Below are 26,172 nucleotides of genomic sequence, written 5' to 3' on the forward strand. Positions count from 1 at the left end.
CTCTCACAATCCAAAAGGCATGCTGGTTAGGTGCATTGGTCATACTAAATTCTCCCTCAGTGTACCCAAACAGGCGCCGTGAGTTTTTAACAGTAACTTCGTTGCCGTGTTAATGTAAGCCTACTTGTGACACTAATAAATAAACTTAAAAACTTTGAGTGGGATTCTCCCAAAATAAATGCTAAGCGTCGATTTCACATAAAAACTGGAGTAAATCATGCTGGGTTTTTTTTCAGCGGCAGTTTCAAAATGAATCTCCCATTCTCCACGCACTGCAGAGAGCCCTAGCATGTATCATGTTAAAATTCAGTAAAATTCCTGCTGGAGAGGCCGGCAGCATAGTGCTGAGGGAGCCACTGCACACGCGCCGATCTGTCATTGCCAAGATCAGCGCATGTGCAGTGGCTCCGCACTGCCGGCTTCCCAACTGCTGGCCAACATTCCGCGATCCCACAATGCCAAATGTGCAACCACCCCGTACCACCCCCCCCACCCCCTAGCCCAATCGCTGGATTCCCCCCTTTATTGGCAGAGTTCAGCTTAAAACAAGTGGGTTCACTGTTGCTTGCACCATGTTTACTTACGTCCAGAGATCTCAAACAGAACCTTATCATTAAGTCCGAGTCGTAGTTCTGGCATTCCTGACAGGATGACCTTCAGCTTTACATTTCCAATGATCTCACTTTTCAGGACACTGCCATTAGCACTCACCTGGGGAAACACAATATGACGAGGCACGTATTAATCAGCAGGTAGAATCATAGAATCATGATTTTATTGAATGGCAGAACAGCTCGATGAGTGGCTGCTCCTTCTCCTAGTTCTTATGTTCTTATATTATCCCTACAGCACAGAATTAGGCCAATCGGTCCATCAAGTCTATACTGACCATACTCCCAGCCATGACCTATCTCCGTAACCCCATGTATTTACCCTGCTAATCCCCCTGACACTAGGACCAATTTAGCATGACCAATCTTTGGCCTGGGAAAAACCAGAGCACCCGGAGGAAACCCGCGTTGACAATGTGCAAACTCCACACAGACAGTGACCGGAGGCCGGAATTGAACCTAGGCCCCTGGCGCTGAGAGGCAGCAGTGCTAACCACTGTGCCGCCCCTAGAATGTTCAGGTTCAGAAAGGATGTTCCCGATGGTAGGAGAGTCCAGTCATAGTTTGAGGATAAGGGGTAAATCTTTTAGAACTGAGGTGAGGAGACATTTCTTCATCCAGAAGGTGGTGAATGCATGGGCTTCACTGCCACAGAATATAGTTGAGGCCAAAACATTGTCTGATTTCAAGAAAAAAATTAACTCTTGGGGCTAGAGGGATCAAAGGAAAAGGAGGACAGGGAAAATCAGGTTATTGAATTTGATGATCAGCCATGATCAAGATGAATGGCAGAACAGGCTCGCAGGACCGAATGATCTACTCCTGCTTCTCATTTCTATGTTTCTATGTAGAAAGTTGGGATCTTCAAATTCAATAACCTGATCTTCCCTTTCCCCCTTTTTCCTTTGATCCCTTTAGCTCCACATCCATACATTTAAACACACTCTGCTCTGTGAGGGGGGGGGGGGGGGACATAACCTGTCCCCCCCAAGAAAGTTTACTGACCTGTTCCCACATTAGAATTAACATGTTTTGTGTCGATGTTTCCCCTTGCCTGGCAACATCCTGGAGAATCTCTACAGCCTCAAAGTGTTTTCTAGAAATGGAGCCTGAAATTGCAGCTATTTGTATTCCCCAGCTCATGATTAATTTAATATTTTAGGTGTAATTTTTAGTTTTGGGAAGATTGTATTTGTACGGGCAAGGTCATTAAAATTCTGCATTGTAGAAATTGCTGGAATACCTCAAGTAATTAGTTGAGAGATCAACGTTCAGAGACTAAAAGCCATACGACAAGTCTGTTGCCGGGGAACTGCGGGGCACTATAAAGAACAAAGAACAACAAGCACGGGAAACAGGCCCTTCGGCCCAACGAACCCGCGCCGCCATCTTAACAATGTGGTTTTCCTCCTCCACCCTTGACCCATGTCTATGCTTATGGTACCCCCATTGGAAACCAGATTAAGGGGGGAATAATTTAGGGACAATTTGTTACTATCTATGAGGAATTTCCACATTCTCCCTATATCGGCGTGGGTTTCCTCCGGGTGCTCCAGTTTCCTTCCACAGTCCAAGAGACACGCTAGTTAGGTGCATTGGCCATGGTAAATTCTCCTTCAGTTTACCCGAACAGGCGCCGGAGTGTGGCGACTAGGGGATTTTCACAGGAACTTCATTGCTGTGTTCATTTAAGCTGACTTGTACTAATAAATAAACTTTACTTCTCCATTGGCCCTTTATCCACATAGTGAGAGGGACTGTCCTGATGTCATTAGGAGTTTAAATTTTTCATGCAGACTGAAGGTCAAAGGGGTTGGTTTTGAAGCTAACAAGTTAATTAAGGTAAACATCTATCAAACTAACTGCGGTTGCCTTGGAGATCAGTGATCCAGGGTGGAGCTTTGGTTCTAATTCTAAGAAATTATCTGTGGGATTTTTCCAGAATGTCTTGTTTTGGGTTGGAGCCAAATACACCCAAGTTGATGAGCGTAAACCCACAGATTAGGAATCAGAGAAAGAGGCAGGGTGCTCAGAGCTGAAAATAACTGCTGCCTAAAAGCTAAAGGGCTATCCAGAAATCAAGGGTCTTTGTGAGGTGGAGGCACAGTGGTTAGCACTGCTGCCTCACAGCTCCAGGGATCTGGGTTCAATTCACAGCTTGAGTCACTGTCTGTATGGGGTTTGCACATTCTCCCTGTGTCTGTGTGGGTTTCCTTTAGTTTTCTCCTACAGTCCAAAGATGTGCGGGTTAGGCTGATTGGTCATGCTAAATTACCCCTTAGTGTCCCGGGATGTATAGGTTAGCAGGATAGGTATGTGGGGCGACAGGGATATGGCCTGGGTGGAATTGTTGTTGGTGTTTACTCGATGGACCGAATGGCCTCCTTCTGCACTGTAGGTTTTCTATGAAGTCAGAGTGCAGTGTCGCCCGCACTTGAACGAAAGTGAGGTGTTTTATGAGCTGGGGAGGGTCGCTTGGATGGAGGCTGGTGAAAGGACCCCATGAAAGTTCATACCTCGGGGGAACAGCATGAATACCAAGGAGAATCAAAGTGAATTCCTGAAAACTGTAGCAATTTGGTTTTCTCCCAGGAAGCGAAGGATCTTACAAACATGTGATCAATTGTCACAGACTTTCTAGAGGATATAGGGTGGTACAGGATGTCAGATGCAGGTCAAAGTGGAAAGGGAAAAGTTCAGTTTTAAAGTACAAGCGATCACGTTTAGTATTTTTTGAGTGTAAGTTATATTCGTTAATTTAAGTTGGTGTTTAGTTAGTGGTGTTTGCTTTGTTTGACTCTTGTATAGTAAAAGCCATTTGGTTAAAGCGTGGAATCTTGAACCTTCATTCTTTCAGCAGGTCACGGGAATTTCACATTTCTCTTTAAACAGTAACAATCTTTATGTGGATCAAGATGAGGCATTTATAGCATGATGGAGTTTATAACATTCCTCAATCAAATCTGGTACACACCTAATTTAGTTTGTAACTGTTTTTCATTTTTGACGCTTGGGGGAAATGCTTTACCCCTCCAATGTTCAACTTTTATTTGTGACTTTATATCACCCTTTCTCTGAACACATTTATAGACTCAGAGATTGGTTACATGGCAGAATGGGGCCATTTGGCCTTTCACGTCTGGACTGGCCCTCTGCGAGAGTAACCCAGCTTGTCCCACTTCCTTGCCCTTTGCCTTTTGTCTTGCGATTTTGTTTTGTCCTCAGGTGCTTATCCGATTCTCTCATAAAAGCCATGATTGAATCTGCCCCCATCATGCTCATAGGCCGTACATCTCAGATTGTGGTTGGTATGGTGGCACAGTGGTTAACACTGCTGTCTCACAGTGCTTAGCACTGCTACCTCAGAACGCTAAGGACCTGGGTTTGATTCCCAGGTTGGGCCACTGTCTATGAGGAATTTCCACGTTCTCCCAATATCTGCTTGGGTTTCTTCCGGGTAGTCCGGTTTCCTTCCACAGTCCAAAAGACATGCTGGTTAGGTGTATTGGTTATGGTAAATTCTCCTTCAGTGTACCCGAACAGGCGCCAGAGTGTGGCGACTAGGGGATTTTCACAGTAACTTCATTGCTACGTTAATTTAAGCTGACTTGTGACTAATAAGTAAATTTTACTTTAACCACACCCTGCGTAAGATAGCTTCTCCATTGATCCTTTATCCATTCATGTTATCTGGTCTTCAGCCCTTCTGCCAGTGGAACACTTTCCTCTTATCTACCAGGTTCCCCAGGATATTGCCTGGGATGGAGGATTTCAGCTATTAGGAGAGACTGGATAGGCTTGATTGTCTTCTTTACAGCAGGAAAGGCTAAGGGAAGGGGACATGACTGAGGTGTATAAGATTAGGACAGGGTGATTAGGGAGCAGTTGTTCTCTTTGGTTGAGGGGTCAATCACAGAGGGGCATAGATTTAGGGCAGGAGACTCAGAGTGGATGTGAGAATTTTTTTTCACTTTGAGGGTGATGGCAATCTGGAATGCACTGCTTTGGAAGGTAGTTGAAGTTGGAAACCTTACACTCTTTAAAAAATATTTGAATGAGCATTTAATATTCTTAATATTAAAGGATATGAGACAGGTGCAGGAAAATGGGATTTGCGCGCATTTATTGGTAGTTATTGTTGGTGTAGATTCCATGGGCCAAAGGGCCTTTTCTGCACTGTATGGATCTATGACTCAAAGATCCCTCTTGTTTTTGAATACCTCTATCAAACCTTCTCATCTCTAAGGAGAAAACACCAGCTTTGCCAATCTACTACATTACTGAAGCCCTGGAACCATTTCTTGTCATTCTCTTTTGCATCTTCCCCAATGCTTTTACATTCTTCCGAAAGTGCGATGCCCAGAATTGGACTCATCACTCCACCCAAAGCCGAATGAATGTTTTATAACCCCTTTGATTCCCAGGCTTCATTTACTATCAGAGCCTGAAGTTAGCCATCAAGAAATTAAAATCTAATTCATACAATCAGTAGCACTGTTGTTTGAGACCTTTTCACAAAAGAACCAAACATGTAAATGACAATCTCATTAGAAAAGGATGCTGTTTACTGCAACACTGCAGGCTGTGTTAATGTCCCCTCTTCTCTTCCTGTGCAAGACTCACTAAAAGATGGGACAGATGTGCATGGGCTGTGGGAGAGACTCATCTGGAGTGAGACACAGCCAGAATAAGCATGGTGTTAAAATGTAACCAGTGACAATATTGGATCTGTTGTACAAAGAACAATACAGCACAGGAAACAGGCCCTTTGGCCCTCCAAGCCTGCGCTGCTCATTGGTCCAACTAGACCATTCATTTGTATCCCTCCAATCCCAGTCTGCTCATGTGACTATCCAGATAAGCCTTAAACGATCCCAGCATGTCTGCCTCCACCACCCTACTTGGCAGTGCATTCCAGGCCCCTCTGTATAAAAAAAATCCCTCTGATATCTGAGTTAAACCTCGCCCCTCTCACCTAGAACCTGTGACCCCTCATGATCGTCACCTCCAACCTGAGAAAAAGCTTCCCACTGTTCACCCTATCTATACCCTTCATAATTTTATACACCTCTATTAGGTCTAATGTAACCAATCTACTGTGACCAATGGTAACAAACTGTAAGGGTCAGCTGACCCCAGTAAACCATATAACCAATGACAGAATGATGAGCTGACCAGAACATCAGAACATGCTGGGAATTTGTGGCAAGCTTGGAGTGGTCCAGGGTGAAGCCTCAAGTTTGGAGTAATGAAGTTTCTTTACTAAACCTTTTCTTTGATTTATAAGTTGGAGTAAGTTTTGACATTTTTTTCCCCCAGATTTGAAGAGTTCTTTCTGGATGAACATGTAGGTCTCAGGAATTTGGAGCTGAGATTGGATAATTTGGGGTTATTTTCCTTGAAACAAAGAAGGCTTGATTCAGGTGCACAAAATTATGAGGGAAGAGATAGAGTGGACAGGATAAAATTGTTTCCCTTGGCAAAGAGTTCTGGAACCAGGGAACATAGATTCAAGATAAGTGGAAGAAAGTGTGGAGAGGACATGAGGAAGAATTTTTTTACGTAGAGGATAGTGGGTGTCTGGAATTTGCTGCCTGAATCGGTGGTGGAGGCAGAGACACTAAACTCTTCTAAAAAGTACCTGGATCTGCACCTTAAATGCTGTAAGCTACAGGGCCATGGGCCGTGTACAGTAAGATAGAAATAGAAAGGGCACCTGGGCATCCTTGAGCTGGCATGGACAAGATGGACTGAATGACCTCCTTCTGTGTTGTAATCTTTCTATGGTTTCTAAGGATCAAAAGATGTCGCTGTTACAGTCATTACTACTCACCAGTAAATTGACAGATTCGATCAGATCAATGAACACTTCATTCTTTCTGTATTTGATACCCTCTGATCTCCAGGACACTGCGTTTGTAAGGGTGGCAGGAGGGCGCGGTGCTCCAATTTCCAGCTTGTGTCCCTGCTGGATGATGTACCTGAACATTGAGGGTTAAAAATAAAGAGTCCATCAATGCAATCCTGCCAAAGTAGAATTAAGACGCATTTCTCCACTACTTCTTGGAATGTTTTAGTTACCCAGCAACACACTTAAACATGCAACGTCTGCCATGGGTGCCATACATGGGTTTAATGGCGTAATGGTAATGGTTATGTTACTGAACTAGCAATGTAGAGTACAGCAGTCCAAATCCTGCACCGTAGCAGTTTGAGAATCATAATCAGAATCATTGAATCCCTACAGTGCTGAATGAGGCCATTTGGCCCATCCAGCCTACACCAGCAACAATCCCACCCAGGCCCTATCCCCATAGCCGCACGTATTTACCCTGCTAGTCCATCTGACACTAAGGGGCAATTTAGCATGGCATGGCTAATCCACCTAGCTTGCACATCTTTGGTCCCTGGGAGAAAACCCACACAGACATGGGGAGAATGTGCCAACTCCACACAGTCAGTCACCCAAGGCCGGAATTGAACTCGGATCCCTGGTGCTGTGAAGCAGTAGTGCTGACCACTGTGCCATCATGACACTTCAATTCTGCTTTAAAAAACACAAAGAGAAAATTAGCCACAAATACGTTGGGTTGTGGTAAAAACTCAACTGGCCACTGCTGTCTTTTTGGGAAGGAAACTGGCTGACCTGACCTGACCTGTCTGCATGTGACTCCATTTCTACACAAACATGGTTGACTCTTAATGGCTGGTTTAACAAGCTATTGAGTTGTATCAAGTTATTGCAATTGCAGAGCTGAAGATAGAAACTCATAGCCATCTTCTCAGGCCACCTAAGGATAAATAACACATGTTGGCATTGCAAGTGATGCCCACATCATGAGAATAAAATTTTAAAAAGGTGAAGTGCATTCCAACAAATCTCGTTGTTTCACTGTTAAATCCAGGACAATTAATTATGTTAAGATGCGATGGATAATTGAAAAGGACTACTTCAGGCCACTCAAAAAAATGATCGAAGAAATGGTAACTTTTTCTTCTTGTGGGCCCAGTAGGAGCAGCAATGGGGCCTGGGTGAACATAGAAGCTCCAGCCCTGTGCTTGAACCACAGGCCACCAGGTATAAGTGGCAGCCATTTGCTGGTTCACTCCTCTGGGCGATACCTTGGCCAGAGTCAATCTGTTAGTTTAAATTTTCAAACAATGCTTGGCAGTTAACTGTCAGTCGCCATTAACTATATTCTCCATGGTTAATGCCTCAGAGTCCACTTGCTGATCAACAGGCACCCTCTTCTCACACAGTATAAACTCATTGTTTCCCCTGATTTTCACAGTAACTTCACTGCAGTGTTAATATAATCCTATTTGTGACAATAATAAATAATAAATAAAGACATACATGTGATTGTCCTGATGAGCACAAGATGAAAAGCTTTGACAAGACAAAACTCTTTTCTCAGCAACACATATCAAATGAACTTTAGTCTCAGTCAAATGGAATATGCTATTTGTTTATTAGTATTTTACATGTGGATTTGCCATTTTCAAGATTACATATCTCTCTGTGGAACATATCCCAATCATCTTTAGTAGATAATAAGTTAACATGAAGATTTGTATAAAACCCCATCTCTGGTAGGCTACCATCACGTGATGTAGGAGCCTGAGACTCTGAAAGCTAGTGCAAAATAAACCTGTTGGACTATAACCTGGTGTTGAGAGACTTCCTACTGTGCTTACCTCAGTCCAACACCAGCATCTCCACATCAAGGCTGCCAACAGCAGCAGCCAGTACAAATCTTTGAAAAGTAACCATTCAGGCAGTGAATTTTCTCACAGACACTGGTTGTGGGAAGTGGCATTCTGTCAGTCACATTTGCTGCACTGCTGCCTTTCTGAGTCACTCCAGAGTGTTCCTTCTCTCTCTGAATCAGATTATTGTAAGGATTAGCTTACAACACCCAGTTCAGTCAATGCAGAAACATTGTTCAGGCACCATCCAATAGAATAAAGCAGGGTTGTGCCTCGATTGTAATTGTCCAATGTTGGTCACAGCCCTGCCATCTTAAGGGAACCCAAGTTCTGTAAGGTAAAATTGTCTTCTGAAAAATTATGCCAAGGTTGATGTGAATACCATTGGCCAATGTGAGGATTATAAATTTTTTAATTCATTTTTGGGACATGGGTGTAACTGGCTGGCCAGTATTAATTGTCCACTCCTAATTGCCCTTGAGAAGGTGGTGGTGAGCTGCCTTTTTGAGTGATTTATACAACTGAGTGGCTTGCTAGACCATTTCAGAGGTAGTTGAGACTCAACCACACTGTTGTGGCTCTGGAGTCACACATAGGTCAGACCTGATAAGGGTGGCAGATTTCCTTCCCTCAAGGGTATAAGTGAACCAGGTGGATTTTTCCAACAATTGACAAAAGTTTCACGGTCATCAGGTAATTCTTAATTCCAGATTTTTTAAATTAAATTCAAGTTCCACCATCCACCTTGATGGGATTCGAACACTGGTCCCCAGAACATTAGCTGAGTTTCTGGATTACTAGATTAGCAATAATATCACTCGATGATCACTTCCCCTATTAGATCCCCCTTCACCGTGGCACAGTGGTTAGCACTGCTGTCTCGTAGTGCCAGGGACCCGCGTTCGATTCCCAGCTTGGGTTACTATCTGTGTAGAGTTTGCACATTCTCCCCCACGTCTGCATTGGTTTCCTCCCACAGCCCAGATGTGCAGGTTAGGTGGATTGGCACGCCAGGGGGATTAGCAGGGTAAATACAAGAGGTTATGGGAATAGGGCTCGGGTGGGATTGGGGTTGATGCAGACCTGATGGGCCAAATGGCCTCCTTCTGCACATAGGATTCTATGATTCAAGATGAGGAAATTTATAGCCCCTGGAGATTAACCCATTTCCTTCCATAATGTATTAAAATAGAGTTGATCTCCAAAACACCCACATCCATACGACACTGTGATACCTCCCAACTCAATCTGAACCCTATATCACGTAGCTTACCATTTTAGCAGGAAAATATATCAACGATTTTTTTTAACAATCTCCACAGCATTCTGAGCGATGATTTGCGCCAATAAATGACAACACAATTGTATGTTCAAGGAGTTCTTGATACAAACAAAATAAATATTGTTTATCGCTGAGAGTAAAACAGTGAATTCTCAAAAAGCTTGCATTCTCACTCAGCCCAGTGACTACTGAGCAGCAGCTGTTCAATATAATGAATATTCTCCTTTCACCATTCAAATAGGTTCACAGCAAGTCTCAACAGACAGCAGCTTGGAGCTAATGTCAACCAAATTGTTGTGACATCACAGCGCTGTTAAAGGAGACAAGAGTTCCAGGATTTTGACCCAGTGACAGTGAAGGCATGGCGATATATTTCCAAGTCAGGATGCTGAGAGGCTGGGTGGACAATGTGTGGGTGGTGTTGTTCTCCCGTGTCTGCCTTTGTTGCTCTAGAGATTGTGAATTTGGAAGGTGCTTTCAAAGGAGGCTTGCAGTGCCGCAGTGCATCTTGTCGATGGTACACTGCTGTCACTTTGCGTCAATGGCAGAGGTGTTGGATGAGGGTACCAATAAAATGAGCTACTTTGTCCTGGATGATGTTGAGTTCATTTGACTGTTGTTGGAGCTGCATTCATCCAAACATGTGGAGAATATTCCATTGCATTTGACTTGTGCTTCGTGATTTGTAGAAAGAATCTGGGGAGTCAGGAGAAGCATGGTGTGTGGCAGAATTACCAGCATTACCTGCTCTTGTAGCTACAATGTTGACATTACTGATTCAGAAAGATTTGATTTGATTTGATTTGTTATTGTCACATGTAATAGTGTGCAGTGAAAAGTATTGTTTCTTGTGCACTATACAGATGAAGCATACTGTTCATTGAGAATGAAAGCAGAAAATCATAGAATCATAGACTCCTACAATGCAGGAGGAGGCCATTCAGTCCATCAAGTCTGCACTTACCACAATCCCACCCTATTCCCAAAACCCCAGACATTTACCCTACTTAGACTCCCTGATACTAAGGAGCAATTTAGCATGGCTAATCCAGCTAACCGCACATCTTTGGACTGTGGAAGGAAACTGGAGCACCCAGAGGAAACCCACACAGACACGGGGAGAATGTGCACACTCCACACAGACAGTGACCCGAGGCCAGGAAATTGAACCCGGGTCCATGGCGCTGTGAGGCAACAGTGCTAACAACCGTGCCACAGAGAGTGGAGAATGCAGTGTTACAGTCAAAGCTGGGGTGTAGAGATTAATGGTAACATCTAGGATGGGGGATTTTAGCAATGGCAATGCTGTTGAATATCAACAGGAGATGGTTAGACACTGTCTCCTGTTGGGGATTGTCACTGACTTCCACCTGTGTAGAACAAATATTATGTGCCAACTATAAGTCCAACTCTGAATGTTGTTCAGGACTTGCTGCGTTATCTGAGGAGTTGTAAATGGAACTAAATATTGTGCAATCAGCAACGAACATCGTCACTTCTGATTTTATGATAGAGGGAAGGTCATTGATGAAGCAGCTGAAAATAGTGGGGCCTATAGGACTCATTCTCTTTCCTCCCCACCAAAACCACAGTATACTGGGGGACTCTCTCCCACTCCCCCTTCCCCCCTTAATAACATGGCAACATTCTGGGCACTTTACCCCCACAAAGGCATTGCCTCCCTGCTTCACAGCCATTGCCCCCACCCTCACAGGCATCACCCCCCAACCCTTTAGATACTGCTCGCCCCTCACTACCATCACTCTCACTCTTCACAGCCATTGGCCCTCCCCTTCACAGATATCACCCACCCCCTCTTTTCACAGTCTTCTCCCTCCCACTTCACAGCCATTGGCCTGCACCCCACCCCCCCCGTCCACCACGATCCCACCACACATAAGGGGAACCTCAATAATGGGGATCCCGGGGGCCTACCCCGTCAATGTCACCCTGACACAGGTTGGCATTGCCAAGTTGGCACTGCTGGGTGGGCATTGACAATCTGTGCAGGCATGTCCCTCTACCCCTGGAAGGTTATACTTATCTTGGCACCCCCAGCAAGTTCTTCCCCACCCCGATCGATTCCCATTCTTGTACGACTACTGCAAACCTCACTAACGTGACATCATGTCAGCGAGGTATCAATATTCAATGAGTGGGGAATTATAGAATAGAATCATAGAATCCCCACAGTGCAGAAGGAGGCCATTTGGTCCATCAAGTCTGCACCTACCACAATTCCACAGGCCTATTCCCATAACCCCACATATTTACTCTACTAATTCCCTGACGCCAGGGTCAATTTAGCACGGCCAATCAACCTAACCTGCACATCTTTAGACTGTAGGAGGAAACTGGAGCACCCAGAGGAAACCCACACAGACACAGGGAGAATGTACAAACTCCACAAGGACAGTCACGCGAGGCCAGAATTGAACCCGGGTCCCTGGCGCAGCAGTGCTAACCACTGTGCCACCCCAGCTAAGAAGGCCTTTAATTAAATGGGAATATATTATAATGTATGAAAACGAGCTTCCTTTCCTCATTATGTCACCGAGGAGAAAATTGTGGAACAAGATCCCACTGGCGAGAATTTTATTTCCTGACTCTCATGCGATTTTGTCCCCATCTTGCCGTTTGTATTTGCAGCGCACACGGCTGCAAAATCCTCTCCATAATATAAGATTTTTAATTTTATTTTTGGCATAGTTCATTTAGTCTTCTCACATCATTCTCTTTTCTGGAGAAAAGAGCCCCATCTGGTTCAATCTTTCCCGATAGGTATAACCTCTCTGTTTCGATTTAATCACTGAAAGTCTTTCTTGCATCTTTTCCAGTGCTTCCAAATCTGTTCTATAATGAAGAGACCAGAGCAGCTCACAGTCCACAGTGGAGTTTAAACGTTGCCTTGTACAAGTTTAACATAATTGTTCTGGTATTCAGTTCCGTCCCTCCAAAACTAAACGTCAGTTCTTTGTAGTTCTTCTGCAGCTTATTAACTTGCACAACACTTTTAATGATGTGTGTTTCCGAACCCGCAGATCCCTCTGTTTCCCCATACAATTTAGATAATCATTTCCAAGGAGTGCCTAACTCCTTAATCTTACCACCAACAAGTATTACCCCACACTCATCTACATTAAAATTCATTTGTCATTAAGTGCTCTTCTGCACGATTATTAATACCAATATTTTAGGCGTAATCCTCCTCAATATTAACCATAAAATTTCACCCCCAATTATATGCCATCAGTAAATTTTGAAATGATATCTGCAATTCCAAGCCCATCATTTATGTAACTAGCAAACAACAGTGGTCCCTGGACTGATCCTTTTTGGACACCACTTCCCACTCACTGACAGTTGCAATGTCTAGAAACTAGAAGCAGGAGTAGGCCATTCAGCCCTTCAAGCCTGCTCTGTCATTTTGATCATAGCTGATCATCAAATTCAATATCCTGATTCTCCCGCACCATATCTCTTGATCCCAAGAGCTACATCGAATTTTCTCTTGAAATCACACAATGTTTGACCTCAACTACATTCTCTGGTAGCAAATTCCACACATTCACCACCCTCTGGGTGAAGAAATTTCTCCTCACCTCAGTTATAAAAAGTTTACTCCTTTTCCTCAAACTATGACCCCGAGTTTTGGACTCCCTCACCATTGGGAACATTCTTTCTGAATCTACCCTGTCTAATCTTGTTAGAATTTTAAGCTTCTATGAGATCCCCTCTCACTCTTCTAAACTCCGGTGAATATAATTCTAACCGATCTAGTCTCTCCTCGTATGACAGACCTGGAATCAACCTGGTAAGCCTTTGCTGTACTCCATCTATAGCAAAAACATCTTTTCACAGATAAGGACACCAAAACTGCACACAATACTCCTGGTGCAGTCTACCTTTAATCTACTCCCTGTCTGGAAATTTGGCATATCAGCTACGACTCTCATCAACTTGTACAGATGCACCACAGAAAGCATTCTTTCTAGTTGTGTCACAGTTTGGTATGGTTCCTACTTTAACCAAGACCGCAAGTAACTACAAAGGGTCGCGAATGAAGCCCAGTCCATCACACAAACCAGCTTCTCATCCATTGATTCTCTCTGCACTTCCTGCTGCCTTGGAAAAGCAGCCAGCATAATTAAGGACGGCACACACCCCAGACATACTCTCTTCCACCTTCTTCCATTGAGGAAAAAGATACAAAAGTCTGAGCTCATGTACCAAACAACTCAAGAACAGCTTCTTCCCTGCTGCCATCAGACTCTTGAATGGGCCTTCCTTATATTAAGTTGATCTTCCTCCACACCCTGGCTATGACTGTAACACTCTGACTGTAACATTCTGCACTCTTTTCTTCACTATGAATGGTATGCTTTGTCAGTATAGCACACAAGAAACAATATTTTCAGTGTATACTAGTATATGTGACAATAATAAATCAAATCAAATGTGATGCTTTATAGCCACTTTGCTATTAGTTCTGAGTTACATGCTCTGACCTTAGACCTAAGTCTACCATGTGGTACTGTACTGAAGACCTTTTGAAGGTAGCTATTGGGAAGTTGACAAAGCGACTGGAGGACCCGGAAATGTGAGTAATGTGACGTTATAGCTGAACTTAGTGACAACACCTCATCTGCAGTTGTTTTTGCTCTGTTTCCTGGCGACCGCTGGCCTGTCAGAGGAGAGGACAACAGCGATGGAAAACTAAATTTTTTTTAAACTTAAACTTTAATAGTGTCACAAGTAGGCCTATATTAACACTGCAATGAAGTTACTGTGAAAATACCCTAGTCACCACACTCCACATCACGCTATATCCAGGCATGTCCTGACCAGTGGCAAATAACATTCATGCCACACAAATGTCAGGCAATGACCATCACCAATAAGAGACATTCTAACCACCGCCCCTTGACATTCAATGGTGTAACAATCACTGAATCCTCCACTGCTAACATCCTTGGGGTTACCATTGACCAGAAACTCTATTGGACTCACCAAATAAACAGAGTGACTACAACAGCAGGTCGGAGGCTAGGAATACTGCATCAAATATTTCATCTCTTGACTCCCCAAATCCTATCCACCATCTACAAAGCACAAGTCAGGAGTGTGATGGAACACTCTCCACTTGCCTGAATGGGTACAGCTCCAACAGCAGTCAAGAAGCTTGGCACCCTCCAGGACAAAGCAGCCTGCTTGATTGGCACCAATTCCACAGACATCCACTTCCTCCACCACTGCCGCTCAGTAGCAGCAATGTGTACATTCTACAAGATGCACTGCAGCAATTCACCAAAGCTCCTTAGGCAGCACCTTCCAAACCTACGACCACTTCCATCTAGAAGGACAAGGGCACCAAATACACAGGAGCACGACCACCTGCAAGTTCTCCTACCAGACAGTCACCATCCTGACTTGGAAATACATCACCATTCCTTCGCAGTCACTGGGTCAAAATCCTGAATTCCCCCCCAACAGCATTGTGGGTCAACTCACGGAACACGGACTGCAGTAATTCAAGAAGGCAACTCACCAGCACCTTCTCAAGAGCAACTAGGGATGGACAATAAATGGGCCAGCGTACTTAATTAGTGGAATATTTAAAAGCAGAAGCGTATGTGTTTGAGACAGGTCAGGATCAAGTTTCAGATTTATGGAGTTGTAACTCCCTGCTCCTCTCCATACACCCTTGGGAGTGAGGGACTAGGTTAAAATTCCTCTCCACCATTGCAGGAATGAGATACACTGAGCTCTGCATTAATTCAGGGAACATAATACATGAGTGATACTAGGATGCTAAAGCTATAAAGATTCAGGACATGGTAGAATATTTTGCGTAGAGATTAAAAGCTACCTCATGACAAAATTCATCAGAGATTAAATGACCTGACAAAACTGGAAATTGGATGGGCCAATTCTTTCTGAAAGAACCTTTGGGCCATGCAGACTCAAAACATCTCTCCACAGATGCTGTCAGACCTGCTGAGATTTTCCAGCATTTTCTTTATTTTATTAAATTATGGAGCATTGTCGCCATTGGCTGCCCAGCATTTATTGCCCATCCCTCGTTACCCAAGGCAGTTGAGAGTCAACAACGTTGCTGTAGGTCAGACCAGGTAAGGGTGGCAGATTTCCTTCCCTAAAGGGCATTAGTGAACTAAATGAGGTTTTCCAACAATGGTTTCAAGGTCATCAGTAGATTCTTAATTCCAGATTTTTTTTAATTGAATTCAAATTCTACCATCTGTCATGATGGGATTTGAACCCAGGTCCAAGTTTCTGGATTAATAGTCTAGCATTAATTCCACTAGGCCATCGCCTCCTCTCTGCTGTCTTTGCTTCAGATTCCGGCATCCGCAGTATTTTGCTTTAAGAAAATTGGAAGGCTTTGTTTAGCGTCTACAACATTGATTTAAACCTTGCTTGTTTTCATCCACTTCCAAGTAAATGAAGATTGAAGAAGAAAAAATCACTTGTTACACGACTGACTTGCTGAAATGTTCACAAGGCATTTCAAAACCTCAGTATTCAGCAGGATAACCATTCTTTATTAGATTAAATCGCACTCAACCAAGACTGAACTCTTCTGCATCATAATCATTATGATATTAGATGAGATTCAATGGGTAGGCTCTGATTCAGAAGATTGTGAGTTCCATTCCCAATCCAGAGATTTGTGAACAAATATGTAGGTCAACACTCCACTGCAGTACTGAGAGAAATCTGTATTTTAAAGTTTTTTTAAATTAGTGTTATAAGTAAGCTTATATTAACACTGCAATGAAGTTATGAAAATCCCCAAGTCGCCACACTCTGGTGCTGAGGAAAAATTTACCATGGCCAATGCAACCAAGCAGCACGTCTTTCAGACTATGGGAGGAAACCCAGGTAGGCACAGGGAGAATGTGCAGACTCCGCACAGGCAGTGACCCAAGCTGAGAATCGAGCCCAGGTCCCTGGCACTGTGAGACAGCAGTGCTAACCACTGTGCCACCAGACCACCTTGAGATTTTTCTGCAATATTGTCTGTAGTGTTGAATTTTGGATAGCTTCTTGTGATAGTTTGTGGTGTCACTTTCTAATAATCCAACACTTCAAAAGTACTCTATAGGCTGTAAAGCCATTTGGAAATCCCAAGTTCATGAAAGGTACCAGACAAATATATTTATTTCTATATCAGTTCTGATTTGAAGCTTAAGGCGACACGGTAGCAGAGTGGTTAGCACTGCTGCCTCACAGCACCAGGGACCCAGGTTCAATTCTGCCTGTGTGGTTTGCACGTTCTCTCCATGTCTGCATGGATTTCCTCCGGGTGCTCTGGTTTCATCCCACTGTCCAAAGATGTGTCCATTAGGTTGATTGGCCATGACTAAATTGCCACTTAGTGTCATGGAAGTAGCAGGGTAAATGACTGAAACTATGAGGAAAAGGCCTGGGTGGGATTGTTGTTGTGCAAGCTCAACATCAGAGCAGAATGGCCTCCTTCAGCACTATACGGATTCTCTGGTTCTGTGATTAAAACTAGGCTATTCGCTGGTTACAGGTGTAACTAAAGCTACAACATTTGATATGATCTGGATTATTGGGTCTGTCTCTACATGAAACACCTTTATAAAGTCAGGGGTTCTTAGGTATAACAGTGAAAACAAGTTGGACTAATACTGGAGAGTAATTATTTGGGTGCTCCAGTTTCCTCCTGCAGTCCAAAAGACATGCTGGTTGGGTGCAATGGCCATGCTAAATTCTCCCTCAGTGTACCCGAACAGGTGCCAGAGTGTGGTGACGAGGGGATTCTCACAATAACTTCTTTGCAGTGTTAATGTAACCCTATTTGTGATACAGTTAAATCAACTTAAACTTATTTCTTTAAGACCTTGAGGGCTATTAGCAGGGTGGATGTGGAGAGGCTGTTTTGTCTCGTGGCAAATCTAAAACTAGGAAACCAGGGGTCGCTGTTCAAAAATAAGGAATCAAAGAGAATTTCTTTCTCTCTTCGGGGGGGGGTTCACGAGTCTCTGGAATTCTCATCCTCAGAAGACAGTGGAAGTTGTGGCTGGAATTTCACTGCCCTGCTCACCATGGGAATCGGAGCGAGAGAAGGGCAGAACATACAAACATCTTTTGGGACTTGGGTGGGATTTTACAGTTTCAGGATGAGTGAGGTTGTAAAATCTCACACAATATTTTGACTTCAATATTTTGAAGTCAGAGCTAGATAGGTTCTTGATTAATAAGGGGGTGGGGGTGAAAGGTTGTCGGGAGTAGGCAGGAATATAGGGTTGAGGTTATAATCAGATCAGCCTTGATTTTATTGAATGAGCAAGTTTGAGAGGCCAAGTAGCCTATCCTGCTCCTAGTTCATGTGTTCTCATGTTTCAAAGACTGCAGCGTGTAACTTATCCAACATGCTACAGGATAATGGCAAACTAATTACCGCATTACCATCATCAGTCCCTACCATGCAAATGTATGATTGGACAATAGGGCATTCATTACTACAATGGGCGTTTGATTTCTCAACTTTCACAGAATAGATCCAATTCAGCTGGAGAAGTTAAGCCACAATTCAGCATTGCCTTTGGACAGCAGTGAAGAAGCTACTGTACATACGGGTGGCTGGAATTAAGTCACTTGTGAAGGGTGCTTGAATTAAATGCCTGCACATGATGCAACTTTACTGAACATTAGCAGGGAGTTAACAGTACCTGGCCTGAGAAATCATCACTAACACCCATGTACCTTCTAACCCAACAGCAATAAAATGTTGGCGGATATTCCATGAGGTCAAATCAGCAAACAGGTGATATTTGTTTGCTTTTCTTCATCAAGATATTCCACTATATAATAAAAGATATGTAAAAAAGAAAGCACTAGTGACCTCTGCTGGTCACACAGCATGAGACAGCTTTGTTAATGAAAATAAAGCTATTTTTGTGCCTGAAACAGCTCAGGAAATACTCTGTAGGGAAGGGAAGAACAAACTGAGATCTGCTGCAACCTGGAACTCTTTTGCACATTACTGCCATTCATAGGTCAGGTCGTACTTTAGTAAATGGGAGCCCTTTCCTTGTCAGTGATAACTTTACTGACACATATACAAGGGAACACAACATTTCCCACGGGACAGTGTGTGGATCACAAGGAATACTGAATAAAGCATTAAAAAACTTTGTTCAACTCCTAAACCATTTCAGACAGTGGATGGTGATTCGTACTTCAGTGAACATTTTAGCTTGTCCCTGAAATAAGGCACAAGTTTAAAGCCACTGTAGTTAACTGTAGTGTTTACTGGGTTACATAAGAACATAAGAAATAGGAGCAGGAGTAGGCCATCTAGCCCTTCGAGCCTGCCCCACCATTCAACAAGGTCATGGCTGATCTGAAGTGGATCAGTTCCACTTTCCAGCTTTCTCCCCATAACCCTTAATTCCCCTGTCTGTCAAAAACCTATCTACCCGTGTTGATTTAGACTATCATTTCCCAGCATCTTGATGATTTGATCCACCTAATTTGGTCAGGGAGATAGTGAAGAACCTGCTTGCAAACCCTCAAAGAAAAAGAATTAGAAGAAGAAAATAAGGTGAACAAAATTTGGCATATCCGCTACATCCCTCACCCATTTTTACAGATGCACCATAGAAGTCATGCTTTCCCGATGTATCGCAGCTTGGTATGGCTCCTGCTCTAAGATTGCAAGAAACTACAAAGGTTCCTGAATGTAGCCCAGTCCATCATACAAACCAGCCTCCCATCTATTGACGCTGTCTGCATTTCCCGCTGCCTCCGGAAAGCAGTCACATAATCAAGGATCCCACGCACCCTGGATAGACTTTCTTCCACATTCTTCCGTCAGGAAAAAGGTAGAGAGTCTTAGATCCCGTACCAACCATCTCAAGAACAGCATCTTCCATGCTGTCAGTAAACTTTTGAATGGTCCTATTATATATTAAGATGATCTTTCTCTTCACCCTACCTGCGACTGCAATACTGTATTCGGCACTCTCTCCTTTCCTCCTCCCCCATGGACTCTATGAATGGTATGTTTTGTCTGTACAGCGCGCAAAAAACAATACTTTTCACTGTGTTCTAATACATGTGGCAATAATAAATCAAATCAAAATCAAATTATCTGAGGATGTTCATCCTAAACAACCCAGCACTGCAATAAACCACTGGTCCACCCACTTATACGAGCTTCAGCAGCAAGGACGTAGACAAATGTATCTAGCTTTTAAACACCACTGGCTCTGCATTCTATGACAGAATAAGTACTGTCCATCACATTGAATAGCTTTTAAACGTTTAACAAAATAGAGTTTGTGAGGTGGTGTCAAAATTAAGTTATAACAAGCACCGTAAAAGGAAATTGGGGAAAATACTGGGGGAGTTTCCCATCTTGCCCACCATGGGAATCGTAGTCAGGGGGAGTGGGTGGGTGGGTGAACAATGCAAAGGTCCATTGATCCCGTGCAGGGTTTTCCGGTTTTGGGGTGAGTGGCCGGAAAATCCCGCCCATTGACTCTGAAAGAGAAACGCTAAGAAAATAGGAAGAAACTTACTGATGGCTAAGTTAATCAGTTTGGGTAAATAGATTAAAGCCAACAAATTGCTTTCTCTGCACTTACTCTTGGAGGATCTTACTATCAGTCGTTTGTGGGAATCCAAAATCCATCACCTCATCCAAAAGTTCATAAACAATAACAAAGTTATCTCGAATACTTTCCTCCTCCACCTCTTTAAAATATTCTGTGAAAACCTGAGGATGATAAAAATTGTGATCTTTAGAACGATGGCGTCAGGTCAACAACAACTGAGAGAGATAAACTGCCTACGGCTTGCGGAGGAGGAAGTCATTATCTTCTGATGGAGAAGGGGTAGAGGAAGGGGACCCGCAGGTGGAGAGTCGGGCGGGGGTTTGTGGGGCAGGCAATGGGTGGGTGGTAGTTGGTTGGGTTGGGGGGGTTTTGGGGGGGGACGACGCAGGTGAGGGAACAGAAACTGGAGAAGCAACTGGTGGCTTGAGGGTAACACACTGCAGAAATGGAAAAATAGAAGAATGTGTGGAGGAAGCCAGATTGGGGCAGTGGGCAGCAGTGACATGGGCAGCAGGCAGTGAGCGCAATGTGCCAGTCAGCCACCCTTTATTGATTATTAGCTTTCCCTGGTCAAAGTGAAGTTCAAAAGAAGGGAGGAGAATTCAACCTCGGCAAGGACACAAAATGGGCAGAAGTGAATCAGCCACCTGATTAATACCCGACCTGAGTTTTCCCTTTCAAATGGAGGTATTCCAGTCAGGAATTGGTTCCAGAGATCATGACCCATTGTGAGGGAGAGGGGTTTAGGTTTAATTATTAGTGTCACAATAGGCTTGCTGCACCAAAGTTACCTGGAAAAGCGAGAGAGTGAGTCACCACCTCGGTCATGTGACATTACATCAGAGTGAAAGTATTGATGAAGTCGTGTAGAGTACATTGGAGGAATGAGGAAACAATGGGGGTATTTAGTGTCCACATTCGCCGTGAGCACAAAATGTCACAAGAATTGGAAAATGAGACTCTCACCAGAAAACTGGGTTTTCTCACAACTTGGTCATGATGTCATTCAAGGTTCCCGCCATACATCAAAATAAATCTAAATGTATTTAAAGGGCTTCACTGCCATATGTTCCCCCTTTCACCAATGTGACACCACACTGGCAAAGTTTACAACAGGTATCGAAAAATGTGAAGCAGTCAGAGGAACCCACCTGAGGTGCAACGGTAAGTACAACCCCTTCAGAGAGAGCAACATAGGCCCGGGCTGCTTCCTGGCATTGCCCACAACGTGGGTTGGAACTGTCAGGGACTGTGCCTGGGTAAGCCCACTGTGGGAGCCCCATTAGGATTGTTCCCCTTGTGTAGGTGGGGGAGGGAGGGGGGGCGGCTGCTCTGGTGCTTATGCATTACTGGAAACCAGCTCTGCTCCTTGTGGCGGGTATCTGGCTCCATAAGGCTCCGCCCCACCAGTGTGATGGCGGACACCGTGCCCCAGATTTTCTGCGCTCACGCCAGCTTTCTCGCTCCAGCCAGCCAGCACTCTGCGTGCACAGAGTGTGAGATACCGGAGTTGAGGGGATTGAGCTATGAGGAGAGGCTGAATAAACTAGGCTTGTACTCGTTAGAGTTTAGAAGAATGAGGGGAGATCTCATTGAGACGTATAAGATGATGAATGGGATGGATAGGATAGAGGTGGAGAGACTCTTCCCGCTCAAAAAAGACAGTAGGACTAGGGGGCACAGCCTCAAGATAAAAGGGGGGCGGTTTAGAACGGAGTTGAGGAGGAACTTCTTCACTCAAAGGGTGGTGAATCTCTGGAATTCTCTGCCCGTTGAAGTGGTGGAGGCTGCCTCGCTAAATATTTTTAAGAAGCGGGTTGATGGGTTCTTGATAAGAGAGGGGATTAAGGGTTATGGGGAGAGGGCGGGAAAGTGGGAGAGGGCGGGAAAGTGGAACTGAGCCACAACAGATCAGCCATGATCTTATTGAATGGCGGGGCAGGCTCGAAGGGCTAGATGGCCTACTCCTGCTCCTATTTCTTATGTTCTTATGTTCTTATGAGATTCCACCCAGTAAACCCAGCACAGTTAACCAGAGATGGTCAAATCTCTTCCAGAGTTGTGACTCATCTTCCCAAGAACTGCTGCTAGCACCAGGGTGAAAAGCAGAACATTGCACTTTTGTACCTCAGGCAGGTTAAAAACTCAGGAAATTTTAGATGCTAAAACCCAGAGTGTGAGTGGGAGTGAGGGGACCCAGAGGGAGAGGGCAGAGGTTATTAACTTAAAGTTGAGAAATTCACCCTTAGCTCTTCAATTTCCATACCTGTGCAACACTAATATGAGCACTGAGCCAGAATCAGGTGATGACAACTATTTGTCAAGAAGAGAGAGTTGGAGTCAGATTACAGGACAACACTAGTGAGAAATGGTGCAACATTTAGGTAATCCGAGGGGTAAACAAAGAAGTGCGTGAAACACTGGGAATGTGAGGATAACTGGTAGATAATAAATATTGAGCAACAACCTATAGTATAAAGGGTGGCACCATGGTTAGCACTGATGCCTCACAGCGGCAGGGACTCCGGTTCGATTCCCTGCTTGGGTCACTGTCATTGCAGAGTTTGTACATTCTCCCCATGTCTGTGTGGATTTCCTCCAGTTTCCTCCCACAGATTGAAAGACATGCTGGTTAGATGCATTGGCCATGTTAAATTCTCCCTCAGTGCACACGAACAGGTGTGTGGTGACTCGAGGATTTTCACACTAACTTCATTGCGGTATTAATGTAAGCCTATTTGTGATACTAATAAATCGGCCTTAAATTAAACCTAATCAGTTCATGAAATGGGTTGGCCAGATTTGCTTTCATTTATAAATTATGCTGAAGCCTGTATCATACCAAAAAAAATTGAAATGTAATTTTTTTCCATCTCTTTGGAGTGTGGGAGGAAACCCACGCAGACACGGGGAGTCAGAGGTAGCCTCAAAGAACATCTTAAAGGAGATAAGAAAGGTAGGGAGGGATTTCCAGAGTTTAGGGCCTGGGCCATTGAAGACATAGCCACCAATGGTGGAGGTTTTGATATTGGAAATATCGAAGAGTCCCAAATTTACACAGCACAGATGGGGAGAACGCGCAAACTCCACACAGTCACCCAAGACTGGAATTGAACCCGGGTCCCTGGCGCTGTGAGGCAGCAGTGCTAACCACTGTGCCATCATGCCTCCTTTACAAAGAAGATCAGCAGTAAACATTCTTTCAGTCTAGCTGAACGCATTAGTCCAAGACTAAAATAGTCAGCGATTAAGATAACGAGTCTTAACTTTTACAACATGAGAACCCAGGAATTGATTGAACTGAAGACACTCACCTGAACAATTTTATATAAAAACGCAAAGACCAGGGATGCGTTTGCATTTTTCTTCGTCACTGCTACCACTTGGTGTACAAGGTTAAAGAAGTTAAGTTGCAAGAACAATATCCGAAGCAGCAGAACGTATACTTTCTAACAACAATATAATTTAGTTTTCCAGTCAGTCAATCTTAAAATGTACAGAAATACTAAATGTCACATAATTGAGACAGGGTCTGAATCAAGATTTAATTTGCCTTACTTTGTTTCACATTTTCAGATCAACAATAACTGTTAGATGACTTGCATTTGTAAGCCAAAAAAAATTAAAATCATGTGGAGATGTTGGTGTTGGACTGGGATGGGCACAGTAAGGAGTCTCACAACACCAGGTTAAAGTCTAACAGGCTTATTTGGAATCATGAGCTTTCAGAGCTCTGCTCCTTCATCAGGTGAGTGGAGAGGTAGGTTTCACTAAAAAAAGGAATATGTACAGAAAGACATAATTGCAAGATAATGGTTGAAATGCGAGTCTTTTCAGCTAATCAAGTCTTTACAGATACCGACAGTACGAGTGGAGAGAGGGATGATCACAGGTTAAAGAGGTGTGAATTGTCTCAAGCCAGGACAGTTAGTAAGATTTTGCAAGCCCAGACAAATGGTGGGGGTTACACATAGTATGACTTGAGCCCAAGATCCCAGTTGAGGCCGTCCTCTTGTGTGCGGAATATTAAGATATAATGGTTTGTAAATTTTCAAATATATTCTATAATTCTATGAAGACAAATAATAAGTGTTTCTACAGTTAATTTTAAAAAAAGAGTTAACAAAGCGAGCATTTGTCCTGTGGAAACTGAGTCTGGGGAATCAGCAATGGAAAATAAGGAGGTGGCAGAGGAATTAACTGGTATTTTGCATTGGTCTTTGCTGAAGAACACAAGTAACATCCCAGAAATAGCTGCAAATCAGGAAATGGAAAGGAGGGAGGATCTCAAAAAAAAATGACAATCACCAGGGAAGTGATACTGAGCCAATTGTTGGAATGGGTGAACAAGATTGGCCACCTAACAGGATGCAGAGGGTTAATGTAAATAGGCCTTTATCTCTGGCAGGATGTGATGAGTAGTGTGCCACAGAGATCAGTGCTGGGGCCACAACTTAAAACAATTTATACAAATGACTTGGATGAAGGAACCAAAAGTATGGTTGTTAAATTTGCTGAAACACAAAGATAGGCATGAAAGAAAGTAAAATGTAAAGAAGACATAAGGAAGCTACAAAGGAATACAGATAGGTTAAGTGAGTGGGCAAAGAGCTGGCAAATGGAACAGAATGTAGGTTAGTGTGAAATGAACCGTTTTGGCTGGAAAATTAAAATAGTAGCAAATTATCTAAATGGTGATGGATTGCAGAGCCCTGAAGTGTAGAGGGATCACAGTGCATAAATTGAAAAAGGTTAGCATGCAGGTACAGCAAGCAATTAGGAAAGGTAATAGAACATCATTGTTGGCTGTGAGGAGAAATTGATTACAAAAATAGGGAGATTATGCTTCAGTTATAGAGAGCATTGGTGAGAGCACATCTGGAGTATTGTGTACAGTACTGATCCCCTTACCTAAGGAATGACGTAAGTACGTTGGAAGTAGTTATGAGAAGGTTTACTAAACTAATATCTTGAATTGGCGGGTCATCTTATGAAGAAAGGTTAGACAGGCTGGCCTTGTTTTCGCTGGAGTTTAGAGGAGTGAGAGGCAAACTTGATTGAAATATAGATGATCCTGAGGAGTCTTGATGAGATGGATGTGGAGAGGATGGATGGTTCCTCTTGTGGAAGAATCTAGAACTAAGGGCCGCTGTGTAAAGGTACGGACCGAGATTTTTCAACTGCCACAGGAGGTTCAGCGACCCAGCCAAAAGTCCACTGACTTTTGGCGGAACTGGAAAGTCCCAGCTGTGGATGGGACTGAAAAGTTCCAAGCAAGGGGTCACTCATTTAAGACACAGATGAGGAGAATGTTTGTTTCTAGAACTCTCTTCCTCAGCTGAATCTTTGATTACTTTTCAGGCAGAACAAGATAGATTCTTGATTAAGAAGTAGGTGAAAGGTTATTGAGGACTGGTGGGAATGTGGAGTTGAGGTCACAATCAGATTAGCCATGATCTTATTGAATGGTGGAGCAGGATTGAAGGGCTGAGTAGCCTTCTCCTGCTCCTAATTCGTATGTTCATATAATGCGAGATGAGAAATTACTGTTGCATACTTTAGTGGACAAACACGTAACACATGCCAGGACATTTCTTTGTCTGGTATTTTAACGCAAGTGTTATATGACTGCTGTTAAAATAGCAGCCAGAGAGAAACATTAAACCAGTGTAAGGGGCACGGAGGTTTTTGAGAAACCATTTTTGTCCCTCACAGGGCGGTGGGAATCTGGAATGCACTGCCTGGGAAGACATTCTTTAAAAAGTTTTTGGATAAGCCCTTGTAACACCATAACATTCCACAATGTGGGACAAGTGCTGGAAAATGGGATTAGTGCGACTTTAAAGATAATTATTGCCTGTGCAGAGTCGATAGGCGGAACAGCCATTTCTGCGATGCACAATTGTATGACTCTTTAGTGGAAAAAGTATCACCCACTGATATTGCCAACAGTAACATC

At 43.6% G+C, this 26,172-nt stretch overlaps 1 protein-coding gene across 1 annotated transcript in view; it reads right to left on the minus strand.

Moving 5' to 3' along the window:
* LOC145347643 (AP-1 complex subunit mu-1-like) overlaps positions 1-26,172 on the minus strand; it is a 62,858-nt gene that overhangs the window by 19,848 nt on the left and 16,838 nt on the right. The window contains 4 exon segments of the mRNA XM_080195300.1: positions 585-711; positions 6,445-6,592; positions 20,244-20,374; positions 23,528-23,595. Coding sequence (XP_080051426.1) covers positions 585-711; positions 6,445-6,592; positions 20,244-20,374; positions 23,528-23,595 — 474 coding nt within the window.

Source organism: Carcharhinus amblyrhynchos, chromosome 9, assembly GCF_965287045.1.
Source record: "Carcharhinus amblyrhynchos chromosome 9, sCarAmb.v2.hapA, whole genome shotgun sequence".
NCBI classification, from domain to species: domain Eukaryota; kingdom Metazoa; phylum Chordata; class Chondrichthyes; order Carcharhiniformes; family Carcharhinidae; genus Carcharhinus; species Carcharhinus amblyrhynchos.